This window comes from Bombus fervidus, chromosome 19, assembly GCF_041682495.2.
Source record: "Bombus fervidus isolate BK054 chromosome 19, iyBomFerv1, whole genome shotgun sequence".
In the NCBI taxonomy this organism is placed as follows: domain Eukaryota; kingdom Metazoa; phylum Arthropoda; class Insecta; order Hymenoptera; family Apidae; genus Bombus; species Bombus fervidus.
This window is the reverse complement of record NC_091535.2, coordinates 3645387-3663708: the sequence shown is the minus strand read 5'-3', so window position 1 is coordinate 3663708 and position 18322 is coordinate 3645387. Positions and strand designations below refer to the sequence as shown.

Here is an 18322-nt window from a genome sequence, read left to right as displayed (position 1 = left end):
CAATACCTATCGAACACTAATCATAGAAACACCAACAACTTTGGTAGCACTTGAAGCAAAAAGATACATGTTTGGTCTTAAGGACCTTAATTATGAAAATGCCAAGATTCATGGAGGGTCCTTAAAATTATTGAGGGTATGCAATAAAGGTGTGTAGATGTCTGGCAGCCATCTTGCTCGCGGCGTGGGGTGTGCTTTGTTAGAGAGTCGCCGGACGTAACAAGCAAATCTACTTACGAAGGTGTTACCGAAACAAAGATTTCAATATTTATGACAAAAATTAGGTCTGAAAAATAAGAATGATATTAAAAAGTAATTGTTTATATACTCACTTCTAGGAAAACTACATTTTCTTTAGCGTTTAGTTTTCTTATTCCGCGAGTATTGCTTAGCTCTAAATCAATTTGAAGGCCTATTCAGCCTCATAGTCTTTTTTAGGAACATGCTACGTACTGATGGTGCAGCGGGGTATAAACAGGCCAGTTATTCGTAATTATATAAATACCCATAGGCCCATGGCTTCGAAGCTCCATAGTAAAATAATGCTGCGGATCTGGAATACCATACACTGTACTTGTACTTATACTTACTTAAATATATTTCCATTATACACTCATCCACGCATTTTCACTCTCTATTCCGAGATAAACCTCAACAGCTTTTCATGTACAAAAAAAAGAATATATAGAAAAATATAAATGTGTGTAAAAATACGAATGATATAATGTACGGGGATACCAAAACATTAATTTTTTTCGATGCTTAAATTATAGATCATTGAAAGTAGATCGTTAAGGAAAGTAAAAAAGATTGGAAAAATGAAAAAAGGCAACATCACACGGAGTTCCCAAGCGGTCATCCATCTAAGTACTATCCGTGCTGAGCGCTGCTTAACTTTCGTGATCGGACGAGAACGAGTACACCCAACGCGGTTTGGGCGTTGGTTGAAACAAATAGTTTTGTTATTTGCTTTTGCCTGAGCGTTGCTCACTTCTACGAAAACTCTACAGCTTCTTTAGTGTTTAGTTTTCTTAATCCTCGAAACCATTGAGTATTGTTTAGCTCTAAATAAATTTGAAAGGCATCTCGGCCTCATAGCCTTTTTTAGGAACATGCCATTCACAGATGGTGCAGCGAGATATAAACAGGCCAGTTCTTCGTAATTATATATGTCGGGTTGACGTTCGGACTTGGGTTAGAGACGCGTAATGAATCTTCTCCTGGGTTATTCATCGTTGTTGCACAATCGAAGTAACGTTTACTAACACAGGTATAGATGGTACAAGATCGATAAGTGGCCGCGGTAACTAGACGCTAATGACAATGACCTTAGGTTCGATATGACGAATCCACGGTCCACGGGATAACGGATATTCTTTGCTTCAAAGTCTAAGTCGGCCTCAACTAACTCCTTGCGATACAAGGATTGCTTGATTAACTCTTTGTTGAGACGTGGATTATTCACCGATCGTACAAACACACTAGGTAACTGGCTAATGAGACTGCGAGAAAGAGGATGACTTTCCGTCACGATGACGCCGCAGAGGAAGACTATGGTGGGGTGTGCCTGAGGACACGGAATGAACAGATTCGTCGAGGAAAGCCTCCGCTCGGTGGGTGAGGGAAATGGACGTTGCTGTTAATTAGTTAATTTCTATGTTGGCGGTTAGAAAAGGATGCTAGCCGCCCTTGAGAGAGAGAGTTCCTAGCGAGAAGAGTCGTTCGTGAGGAAAGGACTTTAGTTAACTAAATCCTAAGATTTGTAGCGGGTCCTCAGGCTAGCTGAACGTAAACTGTTAATGGTGCATCGACATCTGGCGATCATTTTACCCAAAGAATGGGGTCTGTGTGTGGCGAGCTACGGGGCCGTTGGAATGTTTACTGTCAAGTGTCAATACGGTCAATTCTTTAAAGGAGAGCTATGTAACTCCATATCTCTGTTAGGTGGAACGTACATCCCGTGACCGCGGCTACGATCGGTGACCAGTTGTCGCCTCGAGTCTAAGCTCATTATCTGAAGTTTCGAACAACTGTGTTTGGGTTATTTTGTAAATGCTACAGTATTGAGATTTTCCAAGTAATTCCTTTTGTGTCCTTTCATCTCCGACATATAAATACCCATAGGCCCGTGGTTTCGAAGCTCTGTCGTAATGTAACGCAGCCAGAGTGTGGATTTGGATTAGTATACACTGTACTTATATTTATACTTATACTTACACTTACAGTTACACTGATACTCAAATACATTTCTGTTACACATTCATCAGGAATTCCTCGAACAGATAACTTCAACAAAGGCGGTTGGAAAATTCTTCAGCCTCCTCTTTGTTGCTTCTGGCTCATGTGTTATCTGTTTTCTTGATTGGTGCGATTAGTTTTATTAGCTTCTTTATTTTGTTCGTGGCTTTCCATAGGCAATAGTTGGCATTCTCGTACGCAGAGAGTGAATCTATGAATTTCGAAGATTCGTTATTATTATTATCTTTTATTTCACTTTCTATGTCCTTTGTAAGTTTGTTTAGATGTTTTTTAGCTTTCACGTGTTCTATGCTTTGAAATTTTGCTTTCGCTTTCCTTTTTCCTGTGATTTTGTCAAAGATGTCTTGTGGAATTGTCAATGTCAATGTTGTTACTGCCTGTTCGCAGTGGTGCATATACTGCTGATATCTGGAAGTAATTGCCATTAGTTTGTATTGTAACGGTGGTTGTGTCACGGTGATCTTGGAATAATCATATTTTGCATACCAGTTGGCATACCATAGCCATTGTCACGTCGGAGACACAAAAGATCGCGAAATTAACAGATCGCCGGTGATGTCCTCGCGCCGCGGCACGAACGAAATGATTCTTTCACGAATAGGGTGAAGGAAATAGAACTTGATACGCAAAGATTAAATTTATTGCAGAATTCCAACAGAGTGACGGTTACAACAGATAGCTTCGAAATGCTACAACAGACTGTATTTACGCTGGTTTGGGAAGGTTCCCCTTCCTCCCCGAGGATCTAGTCCCTTTGGAGGAGGTCTCGTTAGTCTATTGTTTCAACAGATGTGGCATTCAGAGGGTTTGGTCTATTTATTTACTAAGCAGATGGTTTCCTTGAGTGTGTGACACTGTCACTGTGCAAGAAATGCGCTGCTTCGTCCTTCATGGCGAGTTTGTCATTGGGAGGGTCAGGTGGAATAATTCCACTACTCGGTAGTGTTCCAGATATCTTCGTAATCAGATAGCTTGTCCATAGCACTCCAGGACGGCATCGATAATGCGAATCCGAGATATCAGAATCTTGATAGTATTGCGAGTTCGTTCGAGCTTCTCGGTCTCATTTTCATTTCGGCTAAACGCGGAGATTTCTGATTCAGGCCCATCGCAGATATGATCCATCTCAGAGGTGGCGGAGGTGGTGTCTTCACATCCTGACCCGGACAATGATTCTCCGATACGATATTCATGATCTCAAACGCTTTGCAACGCTTTGCAACATTCTGTAATGGATTCAAGATGTTTGGTGTTGAACGAGGTGTCCAAATAGGTGCCCAATGATGTGTCGAAGAGGGTGTCGAAATATGTGTCGAACGACGTTTCGAACGACCGAGGAAATTTAACAATTTTAACAAAATTTATACGAAATACCAAATACCAAAAATAACAAAATAACAAATATTAACAAAATAGCAGAAAATTAACAATTTGTCATGGTATGATGCCGAGGTAACTGTGTCGATGTCGAGGTAACTCCTTGATGTTTAATTCTCTTCTTGTTCAGTTATATTTTTTATATTCGATAATGATATGCTTGAAAGTTATAGGTACATTACATGCTTCACATAGCCTGGTAGAAGAGAGGGCATTATAAAGAAGATGTGAAAGTGATAGTTTGGTGTGTCCAGATTTAATTCAAGCTATTGCCAGTTGTTATTTCCTATTAAATTTAGAGTTTGTTATAAGACCGTAAATGTATCCTGGAAAGTGTGGTATAGAGATTAATTGTCCATACGAAACATGGATACAATTTTCGCTTCAAAATCGACAGGATATACATGTGTGACGAAACCCACGCTATTGTTACTATCTTCTCACATTTGACTAGTTTGTTATATAATTCATGAATTACTAAGTACATTGCCTTGCTTTGCATCTTAGATATTTAAAATAGTGGAAAGAGAATCTGAGAAAATTATCAATTCAGAGCGAAGGGAACGACCGATACAATTGAGATCCGAGAGAAGAGTACATGTTTCAGTCATACAAATATTATTGAAATCATTCAGGCCGTACTTAATTTTTTTTCTTCTTTTATTATTTAATTTGTACATTAGAATTTGACCAGCTGGACATTCGGTAAATTTTTGTAACTTAATTGCCAAATAACATGTGGATGGCTGCCCCCAGCGATATAACATCTTCCAGTTTGACTATTTTATTTCTTTAGTGCGATCTGTGAGATGTTTTCTCTTTAGTCTTTTTTTTTTTTGTGATAGTTTTGCTCGCTTCAGCAGCCAACTGGTTTGGATTTGTTGCCATTCTTTCCTTGTGTTTTTCTGCGTATTTGCCAATTTCTTCTTTGACTGTTGGTACTTTTAAGTCTTTGCGTATATCCTCGTTTCTGAATCCGTGTTGAATTGATTTATTTTCAGTAAAGATGAGCAAACAGTACTTTCATCTTGTATATTACGAGCGATAAGTCGATAACGGATGCTTTTAGTGCTCAAGGAGACACCTTGTAAAATCTGTTTTTTTTTTTTTTCATAGCTGATAGATTCTATTTCGTCAAGATACAAAAGGTTTGTCAATTAGAAATCAGACTTTGTTTATAAGTTTACACTTCAGTAATTTCATTGCATTAAGTAATTATTTTTTTCTTTAAAATTATATTCAACTGCTAGAATTACAATGAAATAATATCTTACAAACATTAGGGTCCTTTTTTTTATCGTTGATAATTTTCATCTTTAACGTATTAATCATTTTCTTCTACACAGTACTTCAAAATTTGTTAACGATTTCTGTCTAAATATGAATTCTGTAAGGTGTGCTGTTGTATTTCACTTGGTTATTGAATAATACTGGAACTGAATAAAAAAAATTAAAAAATAAAAGATTACAAACAAGATTAATTTAAATAAAAAAGATTACAAAAGTACAGGAAATAAAAAAGGTTCAAAGAACTAAAAATGAAAATGCCCAAAAAAAAATCTACAGCAGAATAACTTAAACTATACTAAATCTACAATTAACTCCAACTTCATGTTTATACAATTCTCCTAACGTTTCTTTTTGGCTATTGAAATGATTCTGTCCATCCAAGACTGTTTTAGCCTCCTACCAAATTTCTGAAATAGCTAAAACATGTTATTTATATAAGAAGAGTTCAATTTGAGTCTATGGGTAGTGAAGAATTCATACCGGAAAAATATTTGCAATAATGTATTTCATTTTCAATCGTTTCCTGCCGTTTATGACTTGAACAACACTTGCCTTTCTTGGAAAAGTCTGACTTTCCTACCTACCAAATTGTAAACCTTACGACGCGGACCTCATTAAGAGGCTAATAAACACCCTAAGTGCCCGATGGGTCAGGTCTAAAGTAAACATCTAGTATCAATCAGCAATGCCAGAGAATAGGTGCCCACGAGAATACACAAGTACAAGATTTGAAATAATAGATTTCCATCCCATTAGAAACATGGTAAGAAGGAAAACCCGGAAACCTAACGGATCGCCACATTCAAACGAACAAATAGTCATTATCCCAACAGTCCCTAAATCTATCATCTACTACGGGAAAATACGGAAAATCTGCTTTTCGCACAACGGTACTCAAGGGCGGTTAGCATCCCTTCCTCAACCACCAATCTAGAGATTAACCAATCAACAGCGACGTCAATTTCCTTAATTTTCCTAATGAAAATTTTCTTCGACGAATCCGATGATCTCGTATCCTTAGACACACCCCATCATAGTTTTCCCCGTAGTATCATCGTGACGGAAAGTCAGTTGATAGTTGAAAGTTGCTACGAACTCTTGTAACGCATCGTCTAGAAGTTGTAATTCGCGAAGCGCGAACCGCTAATTCTAATCGCAAGCTGTATGCAAATGTGCATCGAGAGTATTTGTTGATAAATATATTATTAACTATACTTTAGTTTTCCTTCAGCACATATCACGAGCTACCCACCTCATACATTTCGAAGTAAGTACAATGATAAATATATGATTTTAAAAGCTTTTTAAATTCCTTACATACTTAGAATTAATCAAATAGCTTAGTATATAAAAGAGTGTACTTATGTCGCATGTTATAAATGCAGCTGCGTTCGTTACAACAATTCCGATTCCAAGGAATTTCTCTCGAAGATCGCGGTGAAGAATTTGCTTTGTTAAATTATTACTGGTATACTTCGTCAACCTGTGGTATATCGATACAACTTGTCAACCATCGCTTAATAGCTTCTCGCTAATAAAAACAATTCGTAACTATTTAATAAGAAGCAGTATATTCTTAGTTATTTAGAAATTTACTTAATGACGTTTAAAAATACGAATATGTTTAAAAATTATAATGTAAATACATATATTTCATTTCCTGTTTTACTAATGTATCTCTCATTTAAATTAAATATCTGAAACTTAAAAGAAATTTTTAAAACTTTCAATACATCGCATACGTTTCAAATTTAGTGCATAATTCTTAGGTTAGATTACCTTCGCTTTCCAAAGATTAATCTTAGTATATGCTTTTAATGCATCATACAATAACCTCTTTTTGTAAGAAAATTTTTGAAATTATCTATTTAACCATAATCTTATTGCATGGTGGATATATTAAATTTGATGGACTATATTTTAATTTTATTTTACATTACTATTAATAGAACAGTAAGTAGAAAGATTACGTATATGCACTGTTACATAGTACGAATAAGCATACAATTTTTTATATTTCGCCTGTAACAGCAATTTGTAATTCTGTAATTGTCTTCCCATAGTGCTTAAAATTCGCATTTTAAAATCATAATGAACAATATATTCATTCTGAAAATATTTGTTAAAATACTAGATTTTCTTATAGAAATCATGTTTGTGATGTACGCATATATACGTATGCTCCTTAGTGTTTACATTCTTATAGTTATCTGGTTTGAAAATGTTCAGTTCATCAGTTCGTAAAATGTAAGAAAATTTTTACGGCTTTTGGTATTTCAGCCTGACCGCAGCCTGGAACAGTGACGCCCGTAGAGGACAGACAAGCGTGAACATAGAAGTGAAGATCCTTTGCCGAGATATGGAATTCGCCGTGCCTAGTAATAGTCAGAATCGGTACTGGTGGACCGAGGAAATGAGATGGCGAACGAGGCGTTGCTTGGCGGCCGAGCGGAAATTCGAAAGTGCCCGCTGCCATCCGTTTCCTAACGAGGAAGAGGTCGCCCGCCTCTACGCGATATATAGACGGGAGCGATACATGTTACACCTGACGTTCAAAATATCTGAACCGTTTCGACGTACGAGATGAGAAGGAACCAACGCGAAGTGTATTCGTGTCGAATACCATCATGTTACCTCGATCAATCATTGTGCTATATTTATGTAAACTGTGCAAAATAAATTATTTGTAAAGTTTACTTTAAAACTCATTTCGAGTCAGTCTACCCCTCGCTGCCTTTTGTAACAACTTTCGATCATCTTTCTTTCAATGAAAATAAATAAATGGGATAGCAACCTTTTTGATCTTTTTTTTAAGCATCATGTACAAAATTTCTGTTATACATGTAGAAGATTGCTAAACGTATATTATCATAGGCTGATGTAATTGCGTTTTGCATGCATAACGTATGCAATAATTGACCATAATCCAGTACCCCAAATGGCCTCGAATAAACGCAGTGCTCGACTCTCCATGCTACCGATGCTCCAATGGAAAGGGAAATTTTGATAGCACACCATGTGGCCAACGTACAGCAGTAAACCATTCATACCTACGAATAATCGAATATAATCGTTTTTACATTTATTGCAAAAGAGTGTTGAAACAGTAAACAGGTTGCGCGCCAACCTGAATTTTTCTTAATGCTATCTTTTAACAATCTAATAAAACGTTTATTGCCGCTGTTTAAAATTTATATATAAGTTATAGTACATTTGAATCGTTAATTAGAAAAGTAGCTATTTGATATCTGCTGGCTAGTAAAATACTGTATCGAAAACGATAATGGTTTAGAAAACTACATTTTTCTCAGTGGCATTAATTCTTCAAACAGGTCTTAAATCGATTTGGCGCGAAACCTGTTTAGTGGTTGTGTAATCTCGTGAAAGTCATACCAGGAATACGAAAAGGTCCACCGTTCCAAACCTTGACGACATCTACGAGCAAGTAACAAGCAGAAAGGAAAGCCAAGGAAAAAGACGTGGTTACGAATACGAATGACAGTGACCTGCATATATAATAGCAAATAAATACTGTTTTATAATGTAATTGATACGACGTTGTCCTTTTTTGGAAACGTACCATAATTTTTTGTTGACAGGAATTACGTTGGTAAAATGAAGAACACATCCTACGCAACCGAAGAATGCAGCCCATGCTAACCATCTGACTACACGTTCTTTCCAGTCTTTGTAAGTCATCATGATTATGCCAGCGTGTAGGCCAAGAAAGACTTGGAATGCCGCTGTGAGGGTACCTTGATAAACATAGTATTTTGAAAATAATTACTTAGAAATGCCGAAAAAAAAAAGATGTCGAATGAATAATATTCATTTCCACGTGAAGTATGTTATTATGGAACTGTGAATTTTATCTCTCTGAAAAATAAAATTGGAAAGAAGTTAAAAATTCTTCCTAATAAATTTAAATAAATTTGTGCAGTGTGAGATTTTGGAAAAGAAAAATTAAGATAACAATTGAAAATCCGCCGAATAAATTTTCACAGTACTTTAATGGAAGACAGTGATTACCCAGAATTCCTTCAGGATCGTACGGTCCAGATTTATAAACCGTAGCTGAATGGTGCAAATGAGCTTCTTTAAGTATCGTTCTATCAATGTAGCCTGCTGCACCGCCCACACAGTCAAAGTATTTCGCGTCGTCGTGAAGACCACCGGGACCAAGATATCCACTAAGAATAATCGCTTTTGATGCTTTCGTAAAAACACAATTGTCATTCATTAAATCATACGTACATACGTGGGACATCCTGGAACGTTTAAGCAGAATGTTATGACGCAATGAACGACCACAATCACGAGCATCACGCACCACTGAGGTAGAAGTAGAAGAAAATCTTGCACTTCTCGTAACATTGGAGACTATGAATGAAAAAGAAATATTTTGTAAATCAATGTTTCCCAGAAGATATAATAAAAATATTTGATACTTTTACAGGGAGATACATACAGAAAATTTTCATTTAGAAGTATGTATACACTTACTTGTATCTTGCTTGGTCTCCTTGACATTAAAAGGAAATATAACAGAGCGACAACGAAATAAGTTATACCGAATCGTTGCAGAACACCGAATATGCGAATGGTTTCAAGCTGGCCACCTGTGCTCACCGTATTCAGAGACAACCCGATTAGAAATAAAAGTATGCTCCTCTGCCATATAAAAAGTAAAATATAAATAAATTAAGATTGAAATACAAAGTAAAAATTTTAATTTGCATAAATTCGATATTTCCTACTACAACTGTTTAAATGCAAATTACATTCTACCAGTTTTTCTCTGCAACTGTCCGAATGCAAATTACATCCTATATTTTCCTCCGTAACTGTTTCAATGCAAATTAAATTTTATATTTATCTGTGAAATTGTTATCAATTACTTTGACGATTCCATATAATATCTGGTGTTTCGGCGTCATACGCTTCATCTGACTGGACATCGCTATGGGGATACACACGCCCATGATCCACATAAAGCAAGGGAACAACAAATCTCCCGGAAGTAATCCGTTCCAAGTCGCATGACCAAGAGTCCTATATCCACCCGATCCGTCGTTCACGAATATCATCAACAACGTACTGGCCCTATAACATTAAACTTTTCTTAAATACTATAATATTTTGTGAAGAGCGATTTTATTAAAAGAGAAATAAATAGAATAGAAACATTTACCCCCGCACCGTGTCGATCGCCTTCACTCGACGTTTCGCGGGTTGCTTCATCGCGCCATCATCCACCTGACTTTTCATATATTTCTTCCTGCATACGTGCCACAGTGATTTCAAGCCAGACAGACCAAATAGAACGAGTAACAATACTCCAAAAATAACAAGAAGCTCTGAAAAAATTACATTTCTATCAACAAGATTGTTAAACACTATTTAGCTGTAATCTGTTCTACAATCAAGTTACTATCGTACATCTTAATAAATTAAGTCAGATATAACATGACTGTTATCTACAACCATTCGGTAAATATTTATAATCATCGAACGAATCTGATATTGCGATACAAATAAATAAGATCTGGATAAAGTCTAAACACAGATTTATACATATAACAATTACTGGTTATTTTTCAGCAGCAGCAGCGGAGTGTCCATAAGGATTTCTCCACGTAAAAAAAAAAAAGAAAAAAGAAAAGGCATGAAATTAGGTTAGGTTAGCATACTTTTAACTAGCCTAAGAACCCGCTATAAATGTTAGAATTTTTCTACCTAAGGTTCTTCAAACGAACAAATAGTCATTATCCTAACAGGCCCTAAATCTATGATCTACTACGGGAAAATACGGAAGATCTGCTTTTCGCACAACGGTACTCAAGGGCGGTTAGCATCCTTCCTCAACCACCAATTTAGAGATTAACCAATCAACAGCGACATCAATTTCCTTAACTTTCCTAATGAAGATTTTCTTCGACGAGTCCGATGATCTCGTATCCTTAGACACACCCCATCATAGTTTTCCTCCGTAGTATCATCGTGACGGAAAGTCAGTTGATAGTTGAAAGTTGCTACGAACTCTTGTAACGCATCGTCTAGAAGTTGTAACCGCGAAGCGCGAACCGCTAATTCTAATCGCAAGCTGTACGCAAATGTGCATCGAGAGTATTTGTTGATAAATATATTATTAACTATGCTTTAGTTTTTCTTCAGCACATATCACGAGCTATCCACCTCATACATTTCGAAGTAAGTACAATGATAAATATATGATTTTAAAAGCTTTTTAAATTCCTTACATACTTAGAATTAATCAAATAGCTTAGTATATAAAAGAGTGTACTTATGTCGCATGTTATAAATGCAGCTGCGTTCGTTACAACAATTCCAATTCCAAGGAATTTCTCTCGAAGATCGCGGTGAAGAATTTGCTTTGTTAAATTATTACTGGTATACTTCGTCAACCTGTGGTATATCGATACAACTTGTCAACCATCGCTTAATAGCTTCTCGCTAATAAAAACAATTCGTAACTATTTAATAAGAAGCAGTATATTCTTAGTTATTTAGAAATTTACTTAATGACGTTTAAAAATACGAATATGTTTAAAAATTATAATGTAAATACATATATTTCATTTCATGTTTTACTAATGTATCTCTCATTTAAATTAAATATCTGAAACTTAAAAGAAATTTTTAAAACTTTCAATACATCGCATACGTTTCAAATTTAGTGCATAATTCTTAGGTTAGATTACCTTCGCTTTCCAAAGATTAATCTTAGTATATGCTTTTAATGCATCATACAATAACCTCTTTTTGTAAGAAAATTTTTGAAATTATCTATATAACCATAATCTTATTGCATGGTGGATATATTAAATTTGATGGACTATATTTTAATTTTATTTTACATTACTATTAATAGAACAGTAAGTAGAAAGATTACGTATATGCACTGTTACATAGTACGAATAAGCATACAATTTTTTATATTTCGCCTGTAACAGCAATTTGTAATTCTGTAATTGTCTTCCCATAGTGCTTAAAATTCGCATTTTAAAATCATAATGAACAATATATTCATTCTGAAAATATTTGTTAAAATACTAGATTTTCTTATAGAAATCATGTTTGTGATGTACGCATATATACGTATGCTCCTTAGTGTTTACATTCTTATAGTTATCTGGTTTGAAAATGTTCAGTTCATCAGTTCGTAAAATGTAAGAAAATTTTTACGGCTTTTGGTATTTCAGCCTGGCCGTAGCCTGGAACAGTGACGCCCGTAGAGGACAGACAAGCGTGAACATAGAGGTGAAGAACCTTTGCCGAGATATGAACACAGCATGTGATACATCGATGCAAGGCTCCGTGCCTGGTACAAGACAGAATCCGTACTGGTGGACCGAGGAGATCGCAAAGCTAAGGATGAGCTGCTTTTTGGCCCGCAGGCAGTTACAGAGAGCCCGCCGCCGTCGGCAGCATCGTAACGAGGAGGAGATCGCTCTCTGCCGCGAGGTATATAAACGGGAGCGATACATCTTACAGCAGGAGATCAAGAGAGCTAAAGCCCAACCCCAGATGGACCTCGTCCAGTCAGATGATTCCGACTCGTAGATGCGTGGAAATTGTAATATTATATAACGTAATACATTATAAAATAATATAATATAAAGTAATACATTGTAACGTAATACATTATAAAGTATTATAATGTAATACGAACTATCATCATTTTATATTGCTCTAATTATAACTATTACAGTCTATTAAATCCTAACTGGTTACTCAAAGTTTTCCCAATTTTCCTCATTTTATCGTTTCTAATTAATAATAATTTCTAATGAAAAAAAGTAGGCGACTATTTTTCAATTGTATCTTCACTAGCCAGCAAGTTTTGAACGAATTATAGATTATAATGAGAATCAATTATTTCACGTAATTGAACGACACTGAATCCTTTCTACATAAAAAATAATCTCCCTCTACAAAAATCGTACCCCGAGAGAATTCCAAGTTTTGACATACTCGCCATTTTTCAATCCACCATTGACAGGGGCAGTTTTTTTTCCTTTATTATATATATATTTTTTTTTTAACCAAAGCATAGGATAATTATAGGACGTTAATAATGTAGTCTGTCTGAATTGTTAGGTCCTGACGCAATGAGATTACTGTGCAAGGACGAGTGCCTCCATCAGAAACATAGCATTGCTAGTGCGTTTTCTTTTCTTTCTTCTTTTATTTTTTATTTTGTTTACGACAATTCGTCGAGATTCGTTTTAACACGAAACTGGAAAATGGAATTATATCTAATTTAAATAAATTATTAATTATCTTTTTAAATAAATATGTATTAATATTATTTATTTTAAATATAAACAAATCTTTAAACTATTAAATATTAAATTATTAAATACTTATTAATAAAAATTATTTCTAAATTAATACAATTAAAAATAAAAAAGATTATATGTTAAAATCTATAGATTATCCCATAAATTTTCTATATAAAAATATAAAAATTTTTTAAATAAATTTTTTATAATTATTATATATAAATTACATTTATTTTAAAAAAAACTAGATATAAAAAAATTCGAAAAACATTTAATTTCTAAATATATATTCAAATTATTTATTCCATAAAAACATATTTATATATTTAACCCTTTTATTTCGAGACTATTAATTTTACTAAATTACATTAATTAACCCTGATACAAAAGGTACAAAATTTATTTTACTTATTCATTTTCCGCAAAATTGATTTTCATTACTAAATTTATTAATAAAATAATTAATTCATAATTTATACTATAACAAAAAATAACTATAAAACTTTATATAACCTATAAATAAATAAAAATCTGAATCAAAGTGCACGAACGATCTGCGGTACATTTACGAGCTATAAAAAAGTGTCTCCAAACTGAACAAACTTTTCGCACTGGCAATCTACTTGATAAAAAGTGCGACAAATTTTTAAGTCTTGAAGACGATACGAACAAGTTTTCCAAAGAATAACTGCTGTTATTTTATATTTGGCACAACATAATTTAGCTTTCGGAGGAAGTTTCGATACTTTGTACACACCGCACAATGATCATTTTTTGATCATTTGAACAAATGATCATTTAAACAGAACAGCCATGAAAGGCAATGGCAAATAAAGTAAAAAAAGTAATTATCGATGCAATAAGGAGAGCAAAATATTATTCCATTTTATTGGATTGTACACCAGATGCGAGCCATCAAGAGCAATTATCCATTGTCCTTCGTTATGTCCACATAACAGACGAGGAGGTTGAAATCAAGGAACATTTCATCAAATTTCAAATAGTTCACGATACAACAGGAAAGGGACTATCTGAAACTATCATGCTCATTCTGGAACAGTTGAGAATAAAAACATTCGACTGTCGCAGACAAGGATATGATAATATATCAAATATATCAAGAAGTACAAGCAAATATATTACGTGTAAATATAAAGCGTTTTACGTACCATGCGGTAGTCACAATTTAAATCTGTTATTGGGAGATATAACAAAATCATCAACCCAAGCACTATATTTTTTTGGTGTTTTACAAAAGATTTACACGATATTTGTAGCATCGACATCGCGTTGGGATATTCCAAAAAAACACGTTGAAAAAATTACATCTAACCATTATCAGAAACTAGGTGAGAATGCTGTTTCGATAGTGTAAAGGCTATTGGATTTCATGTTCGACAATTTCGAAACGCCTTGATCACAATTGGCAACAACGTATCTGACAATAAATTGAAAATTGAGATTTTGTCTATAGTGCGCAAGATAAATGAATTTGAATTTATTGCCAGTCTTATAACATATGCCGCGCTATGATTTTTGATGCTAGAGTCCCGATTTGAAGTTGCCCGGATTACTAGCGACAAGACGAAACTTCACACTGTTGTCACAAATATTTCAGCGCAGCATGTGCAGTTATTCCGAGACATATTGTTCGACCCGCCGGAGACGGGTGATAAGGAGATTGACAGATTCGGACTCCATGAGAGTGAGGAAGCAGCTCGACGGCGAGGAAATTGGAGACCGGACGCCGTCTCAGTTGTGGAAGAATCGCCTGTTGCCAGACTGTCTATTCTTCTAACACGCCAATCGAGTACTGTCTTCCATCTTTTCCGATGACCGCACGAATACACTCATGCACACGCACACGCACGCACGCACGCACTCACACGCACACAATCACCCTGGTCAAGGAAGTCATCGCGTCGTCGCGTCGGCATCGACACTAAAAGATGTTTTACACTTTTGCCACGATTATATTCTATACCTACAGAAATGCATAAATCCACAGTTTGATTATTGCGCTCTCTTCTTCATATTTATCATCGTCCCACCCTCCTCAAATTTTACCATCTTCCTATTTCTTTTTAAACTTTGCCATTATTTCTCTCCGTGATCCATATTTACTATCCTTTCCCACTTCCGCATTGTTCTCACCTTTCCCTAGTCTGCACCTTCACTATTCTCTCCATCTGCATCTTTCTTTTTTCTCATCCTTCAATGTCTATTTTATGATTAGGAGAATAGTCATGATAGAGAGAAATAAAATGAAGTACTGGTATAAACAGAAAAATTTTTGAAAATTATCGTTGAGAATCTATAATTTTAATATTTCCATAAGTATATTTGGTACAGTAATTGTACAATAATCGTTTTAATACTTTCAATCCATTGAACTCAATTGATCATATTCAACGGATGATTAACTATTTATTTTCTTAATTATTTAATTTGTACCCTACAATTTGTTCAGCTGGACATTTGGTAAATTTTTCTAGCTTAATTGTTAAATAACATGTGAATGGCTACCTCCAGCGGAACACCATCTTTGAGTTTGACTATTTTATTTCTTTAGTGAGGTCAGTAGGGTGTGCTTTCCTTTTAGTCTTCTTTCTATGAGAGTTTTGCATGCTTCAGCAGCAAGGTATACGAGATCTGTGAAGATTAGTACACTATCAGGTTAAGCTGAAAATTCAAATAACACACGATGGCAATAATTATGTTAAAATGTTCATATCCATGTATGTCATTAAATAACTCGAGAATTATATCGCAAATTCTGTAAAAACACAAAGCATACGGTATGTACAAAGTATAAGAGTTCAAGTATAATTCTGTTTACAGTATTCTCTCTCTCTCTCTCTCTCTCATTCCATTGTCTATATAATATGTGTACTTTTTTATCCAGAGAAAGTACCTATATTCAATTTATACTGAGATTGCATCAATTATATTTTCTCAATTATATTATAAAATAATTCTTTAAGTTGGGGGATTATATCTTTTTAAATTTCCTACCAATATCATCTAACCATAATACTAGTAGATTAAAAATCATGTAGTTTTGGAATTCATATTAACAACTTGTTTTGTAACTATAAAGGTAAATATTCGATACATTAACGTGCTTAAAACATTGGATACGCAAAATTTTAGTAAGAAATTAAAAGATAAAGTAATAAAAAAAATGAAAAGAATGTCATTACCATCCCGTATATTTTTAAAGGAAAATTGAGATACTTTATCAGTTTATCATTGGGATACTTTCAGTTAAAAGTAAGAATTGGGATACTTTGTGTGAAACTGACTGTCCAAACCACAGAGATTATTTTGTAAGCATCAAACCCTGTCTCCCATATTTTAATTTACTTTAACAGTTTGCAGATAGCGAAGTAACGTTCCAAGGAGATAGGGACTAGTATCCAAACACTGATAGACACTGACACAACTGGAATGAAAAATAAACATAGCTTTTATGGATTGGTGGTATAGATTCTAAGTGAAATTCTAAGTGATAAATAGAAATCAATTTTATTTATGGCATTAAAGATATAGTGTCACAAATGAGGATTACATAAATCTTCAAATAATTACATCTATTCGTATTAATAGAATGCAAATATTTATGCCAATTCATATTTACATAAACATAATTGAAGATCACAGAGGAAAGTTATTATAAATTACATTTCCACTTTTTATGGAGAAATAAAAAATTTATAATTCTATTTTATAATTTTAAAAATTTTATAATTCTATTACACTTCTAACCACTCACAAAGTTTCCTCTTTATCTGGCTTCAAATTTAAGTACCTACAAATTTTTCGCAGCCCTTTGAATATTTCAAAGATGCTAAACGTTAGTGTTGGGTTTAGAATATTATATAATATCACGCTGCTTATATAATATTATACATAGACTGGTTTCTCCAAAATTATAGATTTAGACCTAATTATTTCCATGTTGACTATTTCACATTAAAATATATACATCCTTTTAATCACTAAGTAACATTAAAATCATAAAAGCTGTAAAACTGGATTTATCATTTTATTTTCTATGGTCTGCAACTGAAAGAGAAGAATCTAGACAGAGATTTATTTAGGAAATTTATTTTAAAAGCATAATATAGAGGAAAAGAATAATAGATAGCAGAATATTAAGAATCTCACTTTATAATACCATACGATTAACAAACTATAGATATTTATACAATTTTATATTCTGATATACAAAACTGAAGAAACAAGTTTCAATTGAGGACTTATTTCATCTATTGTATATTGTAACAGTTATAAAACTGAACTTGTGATTCCAATTGAGTGGTGTATAACCTATTGGTAGTTACGGCTGTAAATCATCAACTAAAAAAACATCTTATGTTGCATATTTTATATATTTTTGCATATATTACATATATGCATCCTATGTTTTTTATATATAGCCAAATAAGCATGGCAAAATTGAATACCGTACATAGCATTCGATAGGTCCCTCAAAGAAAATCCTTTCTTCTGCAGTGCAGTATTAACCCACTTGTTTTCTTAATAACCAGTTACAGGATTAAGTGCAATTTACACTTTGTGCTTCGTGTTGAGAGTTGTGGATCTTAGTCCCCAGAATAAATGTATAAGAACACACACATTACACATTGAGTAGAAATGATATTAAAATAGTTTCATATTTTTTTAACATGTGATTTACAAGATATTCGTAGATAGACACTGCACGCGTCTCATCACTCTTTTTCTCTCGCCATATTTTTCATCACCATGCATACAGACAGCTGCATTCTTCTGTTTTACCACGCGTTAGGCACGAACGTACTCCCACACACACTCGTACTCATATATGCGTGTCACTACTATGCGGTTAATATCGTGTAGCGCACAGAATTACACATATCTCAATAATACGTGTTGGCTTATTAAACAGACGACTGATTAAATTGTAATAATCAGTGTCTATTCAAATCACTTTAAAGGTAAGTACAGAGATAGTATCTGCCGGTCTTAATCGTCGCTCGCTCAATGTTACTATCCGACTCTGCGCTCGCTATTCGACTGTGTGTCTCGCTATAATGACTATCCTA

The 18322-nt window shown here is 34.3% G+C and overlaps 1 protein-coding gene and 1 pseudogene across 1 annotated transcript; both read right to left on the bottom strand.

Annotated features, from left to right (window-relative positions):
• Nucleotides 1–826: 826 nt before the first annotated feature.
• LOC139996981 (5S ribosomal RNA) lies at nt 827–945 on the bottom strand (annotated as a pseudogene).
• A 6661-nt stretch (nt 946–7606) lies between these two features.
• Nucleotides 7607–10319, bottom strand: LOC139996868 (heparan-alpha-glucosaminide N-acetyltransferase-like). Its single transcript, XM_072021377.1, has 8 exons — nt 10118–10319; nt 9825–10029; nt 9430–9597; nt 9185–9306; nt 8956–9116; nt 8507–8681; nt 8320–8432; nt 7607–7976 (listed from the first exon to the last, which is right to left on the bottom strand). The coding sequence occupies exons 1-8, from the start codon at nt 10192–10194 to the stop codon at nt 7795–7797; spliced, it is 1203 nt and encodes a 400-aa protein (XP_071877478.1). The 5' UTR covers nt 10195–10319; the 3' UTR covers nt 7607–7794.
• Nucleotides 10320–18322: the final 8003 nt, after the last annotated feature.